The following is a 12,186-nucleotide window of genomic DNA, read 5'->3' on the forward strand; positions in this document are numbered from 1 at the left end:
TTTTAATGCCCTACTGAGCTGTGGGGGAATGATAACACTGAAGATAACACAGCTTCTAATCTGTTTAAGGTATGAGTGGATTGTTCCTATAACATGGATGAAGAGTGGCATAGAGCAGAATAAAGTCTGGCTCATACATAAATCAGGTATAGCAAAACTACCCATGAGGATTTCTCCAATGGCATGTCTGTTTTTTAATATTTGAAGGGCCACTTTTCAGTTTCTGCAAATATTTCAATGCACACTCTTAAAATGTGTGTGCCTATCTGGACACAGAGATGTGTTGTTTTCAACACATTCGTTTTAAGAGTGTAACAGATTAATTTGTGCTCAAACCTGTACAGACGTGTGTGAAGCCATGAAAACGGATAGAGAGTGGGTGCTGGCCAACCTCAACATGTCTGGGTACTTCCGGGTCAACTACGACCTGGAGAACTGGCACCGTCTCATCACCCAGCTCGGTGCCAACCATGAGGTGAGCCAACCACGCCGTGTAGGGCATTGCCAGGTGAAACTGTTCCACTTGGGATGCCCTATAAATCACGCACGCCCTCTGTGTCTCACACATGCAATACAGGAGATCCCAGCAGTGAGCCGAGCTCGGATTATTGATGATGCCTTTAACCTGGCAAGGTATTCTTCAGTCTCTCTGTACTACTACTACTATGACAGTCATTGCTGTTACTGACGTATGTAAGTTTTAGCTGTTAGTAGAATAACTGATAACTGTCTCAGTGCCATTACATATCGGGAAGTCCCAGGAGGGGTGGGTCGGGGTGGGATGTGGGATGTGATATTTGTCTTGTTATTTATTTTGTGTGTATTTTGTTTGTCTTTCTCTGCATTCAAACTTGAAGATGTTTTGAAAAATGTATGAATACAGATAATTCCTCAATAAAGAAGATTTGAAATAGAATAACTGATAACAATCTACTTGAGAGTCTGCTCACAGACACTTAAAGGAGAAATCCGGCGAGTTTTCAGACTGTTATATCAGTTGAGGACAAATATAAAATGAATGTTTATTATATTTATATAATATGATTTTCAGTGATAGTATTTTTACAGTGCATGAAAATGCACTGTACTGTTCTTCCTAGGCAACTTCTTATTATTATTCCGCTTACCACTTTTTCCGTACGCAATTTCTCTTGAACAGTTTAACTTAGAAACTTCATTCAAACTTTGTAACGTAGGTATTCAAACGGACCAAGCTGCTATGTCTTTTCAACTTTGAAACTTTTATACTTTTTAAACTATTAAAGAAAAACTTTTTAAAAATCCCCATAGATTTAACATTGCCGATTGTGACATCATAATATGGCCATTAAGCAATTAGAATCCTATGGCAGGTGTTCAGGCCACAGGCTTTAAAGTGTGTATGTCAGGTTAAAACACATTTTTGACAAATGAAGGGACATGAAGCAAGATAGTGGTGAGTAGTGATTTTTCTTGAAAAATCAACTTTAAATACAGTAGAACAATATTTACAGCTATTTTTATAACTGAATTTATGAACATTCCAGACACAGTGATGACCTCATAAGAGGGAGTCCAGCAAAGTTGAGCATAGGGGAGAATGGGTTTTAACTGCATTTTCTTTTACACTGATAAGGCCAAAAATGTTCTCTATGACATACCAGTGGTTCATAAGCATGGGCCTGACTGGCAGGGACAAAGGGACAAAATTTAGGTAAATCATGGCCATCAAATCATCAGTGAGAGATTGATTAGGGGAGTAGGATCGGGTCACTATTAGTATGTATCATGGCTTCAAAATGGCAGTTGTGTCATTTGCCATCACATAGGCTTTCATATACAACAAGTTAAGTAGAATCAGTAAGCAAATTAATAGTCTGTCTATAGCTAACATTAGATAGATAGATAGATAGATAGATAGATAGATAGATAGATAGATAGATAGATACTTTATTGATCCCCAGGGGAAATTCAAGGTCTCAGCAGCATACAGACAACACAAACACATTCTTTAACAGCAGAAAGAGTAATTAAAGTATATAATATAAAAACACAACTAAGCAATAAGGACAGTAGAAGATAAAGAATATGCTAAATATACTAAAATACAAATTATACTAACACTTAATCTAAATCAATTCTAAAAACAGTATCCACATAGTGGTGATTAATCAATCAGAGGCACTTGCAATGACTGAGGCAGAGACTGAGCCTGTGATTCTCTGTGCATAGTAAGGTATGGTAAGGTGCTCTGTGTGAATGAGTGTCATGGTGGTAGTGCAATGGTGATAGTGGTCATGGTGATAGTGCAAATGAATAAGTCCAACAGTGCAACAATGCAGAAATAAAGTAAAGTCTATATATCTATATATTTAACTATTTAAAGAAAATGAATAAGTGTGGCCACAGTTCGGCTGTGGCATGGAGGGGTATGCATATGTGCTAATGTGCTAATATAGCACGCAAAACAGTGAGGCATAAAGACAGTGGTAAAAAGTGGCTAGTGGACAGACAGTATCCAAACATGGAGGGGGTGAAGAGGCAGACAGACTATGCAGAGAAGTCTATCTCTCCTCTTCCCTTAAGTGAGGCATTGAACAGTTCAATGGCCCTGGGGACAAATTACTTTCTCGGTCTGTCAGTTGTGCATGGCAGTGAGCGAAGTCTGATCAGCCCAGGTTCACATGACTAATTAAATTATTCATATCATGTCCTTAAGAATGATTCATTGGTATCATACATGATTATGGACAATAATACTGTGAACACAATTATGTTTATCTGTTGTTATTGCTTATTAAGAGAGAAAGTTTATTTAGTGACGTAGGGTGACACTCCCACTTATGCAGACCGGAACTGTCCCGTTTTGCTCCCATAGTAACGAATTACGTTGCTCTATCTTGCTAGTAATCAAGGATCTTTGTCTGGAATGTTTCCTGGAATGTTCATAAATTCAGTTATAAAAATAACTGTAAATATTGTTCTATTGTATTTAAAGTTGATTTTTCAAGAAAAATCACTACTCACTATTATCTTGCTTCATGTCCCTTCATTTGTCAAAAATGTTTTTTAACCTGACATACGCACTTTAAGCATACAAACTGGCCCTATTAAGACTACACATCCTGTTCAACTGCTTCCTCTGCCAACCACTGTTTCAAAATAAAAGTCCTCACTACAATATTTCACTGTTAAACAATTTAACCCTTTAAACTACTTAACTTTTTAACTGTTCAGCCATTGTAACTGTTACTTGTCATCAACTATTACTCCTACCCACTGTAGCTAGTTAGCATGTTAGCATCGCTAACATTTTTAGCAAAACTGCTAAAAATGATTAGCTAAGTTAACTAAGTAACGTGGTTAGCATATTTAACATGTTAGCATGCTAGTTAGCATTTTTAGCAAAGCTGCTAAAAATGATTAGCTAAGTTAGCTAAGTAACATGTTTAGCATAGTTAGCATGCTAGTTAGCATAGTTAGCATAACTGCTAAAAATGATTAGCTAGTTAATGAGATGATGCCTAATTTGCATAATTAAACATTCGAATCTCAAAAACTTGTAATACATTTTTTGTTCATACTTGTGTAAGTAATCAACTGATGAAGTTTCATTGTGATGTCTATTATTTTAAAATTTTACCCTATTCACCTGTAGTGTCTCGCCTAACTATCTATCTATTAAACTAGCTGTCTATCAACAACTTTTAAACTATTTACATTCAACTTTTAAACAGTCTACTCTTAAACTATCATTAAACTATCTATCTATTAAACTAGCTGTCTATCAACAATTTTTAAACTATACATTCAACTTTTAAACGGTCTACTTTTAAACTACCATTAAACCATCTATCTATTAAACTAGCTGTCTATCAACAACTTTTAAACTATCTACATTCAACGGTCTACTTTTAAACTATCAACTTTTATTAAGCTATGCAACCACCATGTCTATCCTAGCATCACCGTAGTAACCATCTTTTGTATTATCTATTTTAACTATACATGATATTTTACATCACAACTTTTGAATTTTCATGCACTGGTAATTCCTTGGAATTGCATTTCTAGTTTTTTATTCATACTCTTTATGAAATTGAAGGGCAAAGGTGATCAGCACAACCTTGGCTCTGAGGACGACTAAGTACCTGAGGAGGGAGAGAGAGCTCTTACCCTGGGAGGCAGCCCTGGACAACCTGGAGTACTTTTTCCACATGTTCCAGCGCAGTGCTGTGTACTCCCCCATGCAGGTGAGTTGGGTAGGCTGAGAAAGAAAAAAAGAAAGAAAGAAAGAAAGAAGTAAATGAAGACAGCTATCTGTATATATAAGTATTAATATAATATAAGTTTTATTTATTTTTATTCTATTTTTGACAGAATGCATATCAAAACATTGATAATTAATAAACTCACAATCACAACAGAGACATTTCAGATGTAATTTCTAATCAGATAGCTGCTATGACAATAGCAAACCAGTTCTTTGAGATTATTGAGTTCAACAGGAAGTATGTATGTCCCTTTTAGGTGTATCTTAAAAAACAGGTCCAGCCACTCTTCAGACACTTTAAGAATATTACTTCAAACTGGACAGACATACCATCAAAACATACAGACAAGTAAATAATGCTATTTTTTTTTTATTATTTTAAACCAATGTTGTTACTGCAAAGACATTCTGCCATCATCCTGCTGCATTGCTTCCCCGGTGGACAGATATACCCAGGCCAATGTGATCTCCCTGGCATGTGAGGTGGGACTGGAGGAGTGCAGGCAGTTAGTCACAGCCTGGTATGGAGAGTGGATGAGCAACCCAGACATTAACCCGTAAGCAATAACACACACATCCAGTTAACCCCAGGGTGAAGACGTGCAGAGTGAGAGCCATTCGACATGCTGTTCTTGCTGGACCATCACATTATTTAATATCCTAGATTGTGTTGTTACACTTTACTTGACAGTATCGACATAAGAGTGACATGACACTGTCATGAACGTGTCATAAACAAGTGTCATTTGATTTTTGTCATAACAAATTAGGGTTAGGTAAAGGGAAGAATAAGGTTTAAAAGTGGTCTGATGTTCTTTCTGTGCACTGGCCTATTGGTACCATACCCTTTAGCTTCTCCTATATGTAAAAGCATGTTAAAATATATTATAAAATTCCATGGTCTTACATTAACTATATTTAAGGAAGTTATCTAAAATGTAAATGGAAATAAATAGGTAATAAATAGGTAATAACTAGTTAAAATATTAATATTTTGAAAAAAAGCTCATTAAGGTAAAAATTGCCTAAAAATACTTAATATCAGGGTTCTAAAATAGTCTAAAAGTGCCTACTGGGTACAGGCACTTAGTACAGGTAAAAAAAGTGCTAAAATTGTGTAGTCATCAAAAGTGCTAAAGTGCAAATGTGCAATATAAATAGAACAAGTATATAAAGTGATAAAAGACACTCAAAATAGATAAAACACACATAGAGAAAGAAGGAAATAAATACCAGTACTATAAAGAATACACAAGGACACCAAAGACTAAAAAAGTGCTATATCCTGACATTAAGTAAGAAACAGAAAACAAGTACAAAAAGGTTTAGGGTTAGGATTACAATAGGATTAGGATTAGGGTTAGAGGTTAGGATTAGGGTTCATGTCAATACTGTCAAGTAAAGTGTTACCGATTGTTTTCTTTAAAGGTTGTATCAGTGATTGCAGGCCCAAACATAAATGATCAAATTCATCCAATCTTTCCTCACGATCCGCTAGCTGGCCGCCCTATAAGCAGGCCGTCAAAAAAACGCGTCTCTGTAGGCAGTCTAGGCTCCGAGATCTGTACACAAAAACAATAGACCGCAACAGTGGTACCAACCACTCAAAACCAAATTAAATAGTGTTCCAATCACTGACGAGATGCGCGTTTAAGAGAGTTTCAATTGCACGGGACAGAGGGGGAGGGAGTAGCGAGCTAGCTCTCTGTTTGGTTTGAACATCAACAGAAGTGACGTTACCCCGTCATCGCTTATACAACCTTTAGGCATGCAACGCAAAGAAAGATATGAGGCATAAGAAAACATTAGGGGGAAATTGTTACTTTTGTAGAGTTTGGGGCTATGGTAACGAATGAAATAGCTTGAATGAGTTCATTGAACAGTTTGCAAGTAATGAGCTGATGGTTCTGTTTTGGTTTTGGCTCTATCCATCACTGTTGTGTGCACAGGATCCCTCCCCACCTGAAGCAGAAGGTGTACTGTGCAGCTCTGTCTGAGGGTGGCCGCCGAGAGTGGGACTTCGGTTGGCAGGAGTTCAACCTCAGAGCCGATGCCACTGAGCATGCCCACAGCGACATGCGCAGCTCCCTCGCTTGTACCCGTGTGCCCAGGCTGCTGCACAGGTTCGGACAGGAATTCACCCTTCGGCTTCCACCCTCAGTGATGTAGACGTAGCGTCCGTTGTCTTTACTGTGCAGCTCAGCCCTGCACTTGCCCGGGCTTCAACCCACAACTCACAGCACTTCGGGATCGGGAGCCGCGCACGCTAGCAATCAAGCTAAAACCCCAGGGTGCTTGCTCTCTCGCCAGCACGGTTTGTTAAGGTGTCAGGAGGGAGGTTTACTAAATGTACATACTGTGCAGCTACATACCAGCTTGCTACCGCTAGGCTACGTAATCACAATGGACCTTTTCAACAATAAAAACAAAAACAATGCTTGAACGTTCTATTTGGGCCCCAATCTACTTCCTCTGCATTAAGATAACATATGGAATGTTAAAAAGGAAGTCTTGTGGGGCCAACTATGATGCTGATAATGGAACTCTCTTGAAAGGGTCACCCGCATGAGTAGATCCATACCAAAGATTCTAGAACAGAGCTGTGTTCTAGAATCTTTGATCCATACTGACACCAGTGGAAGAGAGTGGAGTCAGACAGCTCTTTTCTCTCGTGCATTCACCATTGCCTCTAGCGGCTATGACCGTACTCTTGGCTGGTCAACACAACACATGGTATTTATGTAACGATGGTGGAATGATCCAACATCTGGAAAAAAGGTCATCAATGCTACCCTGGGCTGATTCATTTGAGTGTGTGTCATTGCCTACTTAACACAGCTGTGTCTGCTCTCTAATTGGACACTGACATATTGACACCGGAATAGTTCTGTCCAAGTGGGTTCGGGTCACTGTTCGTCCAAACAGGCTATCTCTGTGACATCGGCTGGGTTCGTTGACAACTCTGAGGGGATTTGGGCTTGACTTGAAAATGTATTGTCAGCATTTGTAATTTCTTTTAGTCACAAAGGTACAGAAATAAGTGGCATTGAAAAATTAAGCAGCTGTGAATGTTTTCTGTTTGTTTTTGTTTTTTTCCGTCAAGACAGATTTTAAAATCCAGCCTTGTATGAAAGGGATTTCAGTGCAATCTAACACAAGTCAGCTCTGGTTACACAAGATGACTGCATCAGTGTAAAGCAAGATCCTTTTACACATACATACACTGATTCAGCCAAAGTTTTCTGCATTCTCTCCTCAAGGTACGTTCGATACATGATGGATCCGAATAAGAACCAGATGCTGGACATAGCTGAGACCACATCATACGTTGCCAGTAATGTGGTGGGCGAACCTGTCGCTTGGAACTTTGTAGTAACAAAATGGGATGACATCAGTTACAGGCAAGGCTGACTCTCTGCTCTGAGGCTCTGCGCTGACTCTCTGAGGTTTACAGCTGACATTGTTTATCCAATCATGACATCTGCCAAACATTTAAGTCATCCTTTACAATATTATATTACAAGATTTTGACACATGGCCCTTGCACCAAGAACAATATAAAAGTATTATGTGTGTTACTATGTTTTATATGTACAAGGACATATAAAAGTAATCATAGCAACTGTATAATGGACAGTAGGCACACATCTACATTGTTCCTCTTGACATAGTAAAAGAAAAGTGGTACTTGCAGTAAGTCAAAACTAATGATATGTTGCATAACTAACTACTTGCACAACATAATTTTTCAACAGTTATGGTCCAGAGTCAAATGAACTAGCAGATCTTATTCTCAAAGTCACAAAGAGATTCTCCTCCAAAGAGAAGGTTGATGAGGTAAGTGTGTCACAGCCAAGCTGCATGTCTTTTCTGCATAATCTTGGTGTATAATACCAAAAGTTGTTTACCAAAAGTTGCAAACCTATATGACTAGAGGATGCACGTGAAGTAGCCATTTAAGCAGAGGAACTAAAGAGAGGAACTGAAAACACTTTTGTCCATCTGGCATCATCATTACGCAGATGATCACACTGCAAGCCTGTGCTCTCTTGTTCCACCCTGTCACAGGCCTACCACAGCTGCTTTGCTTTTCTGTAGCATAATGAGGTTGAAACGCAAATTACTGTAACCATTGATATGTGCCTCTATCAGAGGCGGCCCATCGGAGGACGATAGGGAGAGTCGTTCTCCTCAAAAAAGAGTTTGATTAGTATTGATAAGAGAGTAATGCGGGGGAAACATATACCAACCTTGTAGTCTTTCTCCTGATAACAATCAGCACAGAAATAACCATGTTGCATTATAACCTGCATCCATTTTCCATATGAAAACATAATTTGTGAAATAAAACCTTTGCTGGTAAGAAGAACATTCTCCTTGGCCCATTTGATTTGAACAGATCTCTTCCGCAGAAGAATCCTTAGTACATTAGAAGAATTAATTAGTACGACTTGAATGGTTTACACTATTCTCCTCAAGTCAAACGACCTGGCCTCCCTAGTTCTCTCTCTGGTCCCACCCTGTCTCTCTCTGTTCCCATCCTGTCTCTCTCTCCGGTCTCACCCCGTCTCTGTCTCTGGTCCCATCCTGTCTCTCTGTCCTTTCCCACCCCGTCTCTCTCTCCGGTCTCATCCTGTCTCTCTCTCTGTTCCCATCCTGTCTCTCTCTCCGTTCCCACCCCGTCTCTCTCTCTGGTCCCATCCTGTCTCTCTCTCCGGTCTCATCCTGTCTCTCTCTCCCGGGTCGCTTCCTGTCACTCTTCACTGTCCTCATATCCATAGAAAGAAAGAAACTAAAAACACAAGAAACTAGATGTACCACATAGCGGTACAAAATATGACCGCTGCTCAGTCCTGTACATCCGTTCTGCGAAAATAAATCACACTTCAATTTGTCTCCATATTTTACTCCATCCCCCACTCTTGAAACTTTTGTGTATGCTTTTTTGGCATGCCTGAGTGTGTGTGTGCTGCTGCACAGAAAGTAGCCTACTGGTGCTGAAAAGGTGAATAGATTGTAGAATAGCCAAAGAAGATGTAGCATTGTTATAAAACCTTTAAAATCTCTAAACAATCACAAGTAGGGCAGTTCATCACAGTCACGACGTGACCACCGCTGTCACGCCGTCTCCCGTTAATTTTTAGGGGCAGCCGTGGCCCACTGGTTAGCACTCTGGACTTGTAACCGGAGGGTTGCCGGTTCGAGCCCCGACCAGTGGGCCGCGGCTGAAGTGCCCTTGAGCAAGGCCCCTAACCCCTCACTGCTCCCCGAGCGCCGCCGTTGTAGCAGGCAGCTCACTGCGCCGGGATTAGTGTGTGCTTCACCTCACTGTGTGTTCACTGTGTGCTGTTTGTATTTCAACTGATTGGGTTAAATGCAGAGACTAAATTTCCCTCACGGGATCAAAAAAGTATATATACTTATACTTCTTCTACATAAGACATCACATTTCATGTGAACATCATCCTATCCTTAGACGTTCTCTGCGGTAAACTACACTCCTTGTAGGAAGCGTCCATTGTTTTTCCAACCCACTTTTAACTTCCAACAAAATTACGTCTCACTGCAACGATCGCCATCTAGTGGACAAAAGCGACTACTTATCGCCAATACTGGAAATGCAGCCATGATGATGATGATGAATATTTATTTTGGCTTTCTTTTAATCCTACTGAATTTGTTATTATGTATCGGCTGTTCTAATACCGATAGTATGTGGGTGCCTGTGTGTGTGTGCATGTGTATATGTGTGCACCGCCATCTACAGGCCAATGAGTGTACAGTCACTAAATGTACACATAACCTAATTTTTTTTAGACCCCCCATGGATTAAATTCTACGAAACTTGGCATACCCCCAGAGAATGCCAGGTCAATCATACACATAAAATTTGGTGCAGTTCTGAACATCTTAACTGAAGATAGGGGCGATTAAAGCAGAATAATATTCATTTTCATTTTTACCGGGGGGGTGCAAATCACAAATGAGTGATTATGGGCCAGGTTGATGTGGGCCCTTGAGACCAACATACCATAAAAGATTCTTCATCCTCAGTGCCACGGTTCAGGTAGTTATTTAGGAAAAACTGCTTTTTTTGAGGTTCGGGGGGCCCAGCATGGGGGGAGAGTGGCCCCCGGGGACGAAACGAAATTTTTCCGTAAAAGTCTAGTGGGGCTACATACCCACCAACTTTCATGTGCCCCGGTGGTTCGGTGTCCCGGGTATCGTTGACCAAAAATTCAGGAAGTAGATGACGAGGAAAAAAAAAAAAAATTGACAATCCCTATATGACCGCTTCGCTAGCTTCACTAGCGGCAGTCATAATAATACTTTAACAAATAAAAAAAAAAATAATTTATGAGAGCCATTCTTCTCGTTCAGTTGCAGAGCTTCAGAAAGGTCCTGTCCCAGGCTGGACTTGACTCTGCGGTGAGGGCGGTGGAGAAGGCCATCCAGAGAACAGAGGACAACATCAGATGGGTTGCAGAGAACCTGGAGCAGGTCCAAGAGTGGTTCTCAAGAGAGGGAACGCTCAGAGGAGAGAATGGACTTGAATGACCACGTGGTGTAGAAACAGTACCACTTTCTAGAAGAAAAAAAAACCCTGGGTAGAGTGAACGGATGAACCTTGTTGACTAGCACATATGCATGGATGAATCTGATTGACTGAATGAATTTGAATGGCTGAAACATATTTGAATTCATAACGGAAACATAGATGACCCTGGGATGGCTGTAGTGGAATGACAGGGTGAATTGAGATGGCTTAAGGGAATGACTGGATGGATCTGGAATACTGAGGTGAATGACCTGATCATTTCAATGTGGGAGAGAGGAATAACTGAATGAATCTGGATGAGTGAATGCATTGTAATAACTGGATGAATGTGAATGACTGAATGAACCGCTGTGTGTTTGAGTGGAATAACTGGATGAATGTCAATGATTAAATGAACCGCTGTGTGTGTGAGTGGATGGATCTGTGTGGCGGAGCTCATATGGTATCTGAGCTCCAGCTCCTTATCTAATCAGCAAGGCTGTGCTTTAGTCACTGGCTTCATCACCATATAACTTTCCAAAACCTGCTTTATCATATGCTGCGGCTTGTTGTTGTACTTCTGAAATTTTAAATAACTCCTAGCAGTACTAGACCAAGCCAAGTATTCTAGCCAAGTGCTATCCTTATCCTTAATTGTTACTGAATAGATTGCTTGAATGGTTTACTTTTTATTTTTACTCTTAGTTGTATTGTAAATCAATATAATAGAAAGGCAAAACCTTGATGATTAGAATATAACAAATACTTTTGTAAAGACTTTTGTAAACAGAGGTATTTTGCAGTATTGTTGAATAAACATATTTATGCCTTTCTCCATACACTATACAAGATGGATTCACAGACAAGTCAGTCTCATTTCATCATATTCTGGGCCAGAAACTAACCTGAACAAGGACTCTCCTGACATAAACAAGATACTAAAAATCATTTTTAAATACCAATAAAATATGTTCATTTCCTTTTACCAGTTATCTGTACAATAAAAACCTTTGTTGCTTCATTGCTTTTGGGCCACTATAGAACAGTGTAGTATACTTTATTGTGGTTTATGATTCACTCTACACTGATTTGCTGAAGAGCTTCAGTTGAAACTGTACAACTTGACAATAGAACTACCTGATATCTAATTTAGTTGATAAGACTCAAGCAGAAATTGAGTAAAGTTGGAAGAGAATATTTGGCATTATTTGAAATATACACCAAAACCACCCCAAATAGAAGCTTACTGGTCCTTGCACTGACAAACCAGTTGGTGGCTGGTGCAGTGATATCCACAGTACTTTTCCATATTTAATAGAAACACACCCATGGCCACATTACTGTATAAGAGTTCAACACAGTTCAACACACACACACATGCATACAAAACACCCAT

The 12,186-nt window shown here is 39.6% G+C and overlaps 1 protein-coding gene across 1 annotated transcript in view; it reads left to right on the forward strand.

The window, feature by feature from the left end:
* The window catches only part of LOC125286108 (aminopeptidase N-like), a 19,988-nt gene extending 8,158 nt beyond the window's left edge, over positions 1-11,830 (forward strand). Inside the window, exons 11-20 of the mRNA XM_048230835.1 lie at positions 70-146; positions 345-475; positions 578-633; positions 4,085-4,232; positions 4,510-4,601; positions 4,699-4,809; positions 6,202-6,375; positions 7,513-7,653; positions 8,008-8,089; positions 10,634-11,830. Of these exons, the coding sequence (XP_048086792.1) occupies positions 70-146; positions 345-475; positions 578-633; positions 4,085-4,232; positions 4,510-4,601; positions 4,699-4,809; positions 6,202-6,375; positions 7,513-7,653; positions 8,008-8,089; positions 10,634-10,810 (1,189 nt within the window). The 3' untranslated portion in view covers positions 10,811-11,830. The remainder of the gene's footprint in view (positions 1-69; positions 147-344; positions 476-577; positions 634-4,084; positions 4,233-4,509; positions 4,602-4,698; positions 4,810-6,201; positions 6,376-7,512; positions 7,654-8,007; positions 8,090-10,633) is intronic.
* The last annotated feature ends 356 nt before the right edge of the window (positions 11,831-12,186 follow it).

Source organism: Alosa alosa, chromosome 21 (genome assembly GCF_017589495.1).
Source record: "Alosa alosa isolate M-15738 ecotype Scorff River chromosome 21, AALO_Geno_1.1, whole genome shotgun sequence".
NCBI classification, from domain to species: domain Eukaryota; kingdom Metazoa; phylum Chordata; class Actinopteri; order Clupeiformes; family Clupeidae; genus Alosa; species Alosa alosa.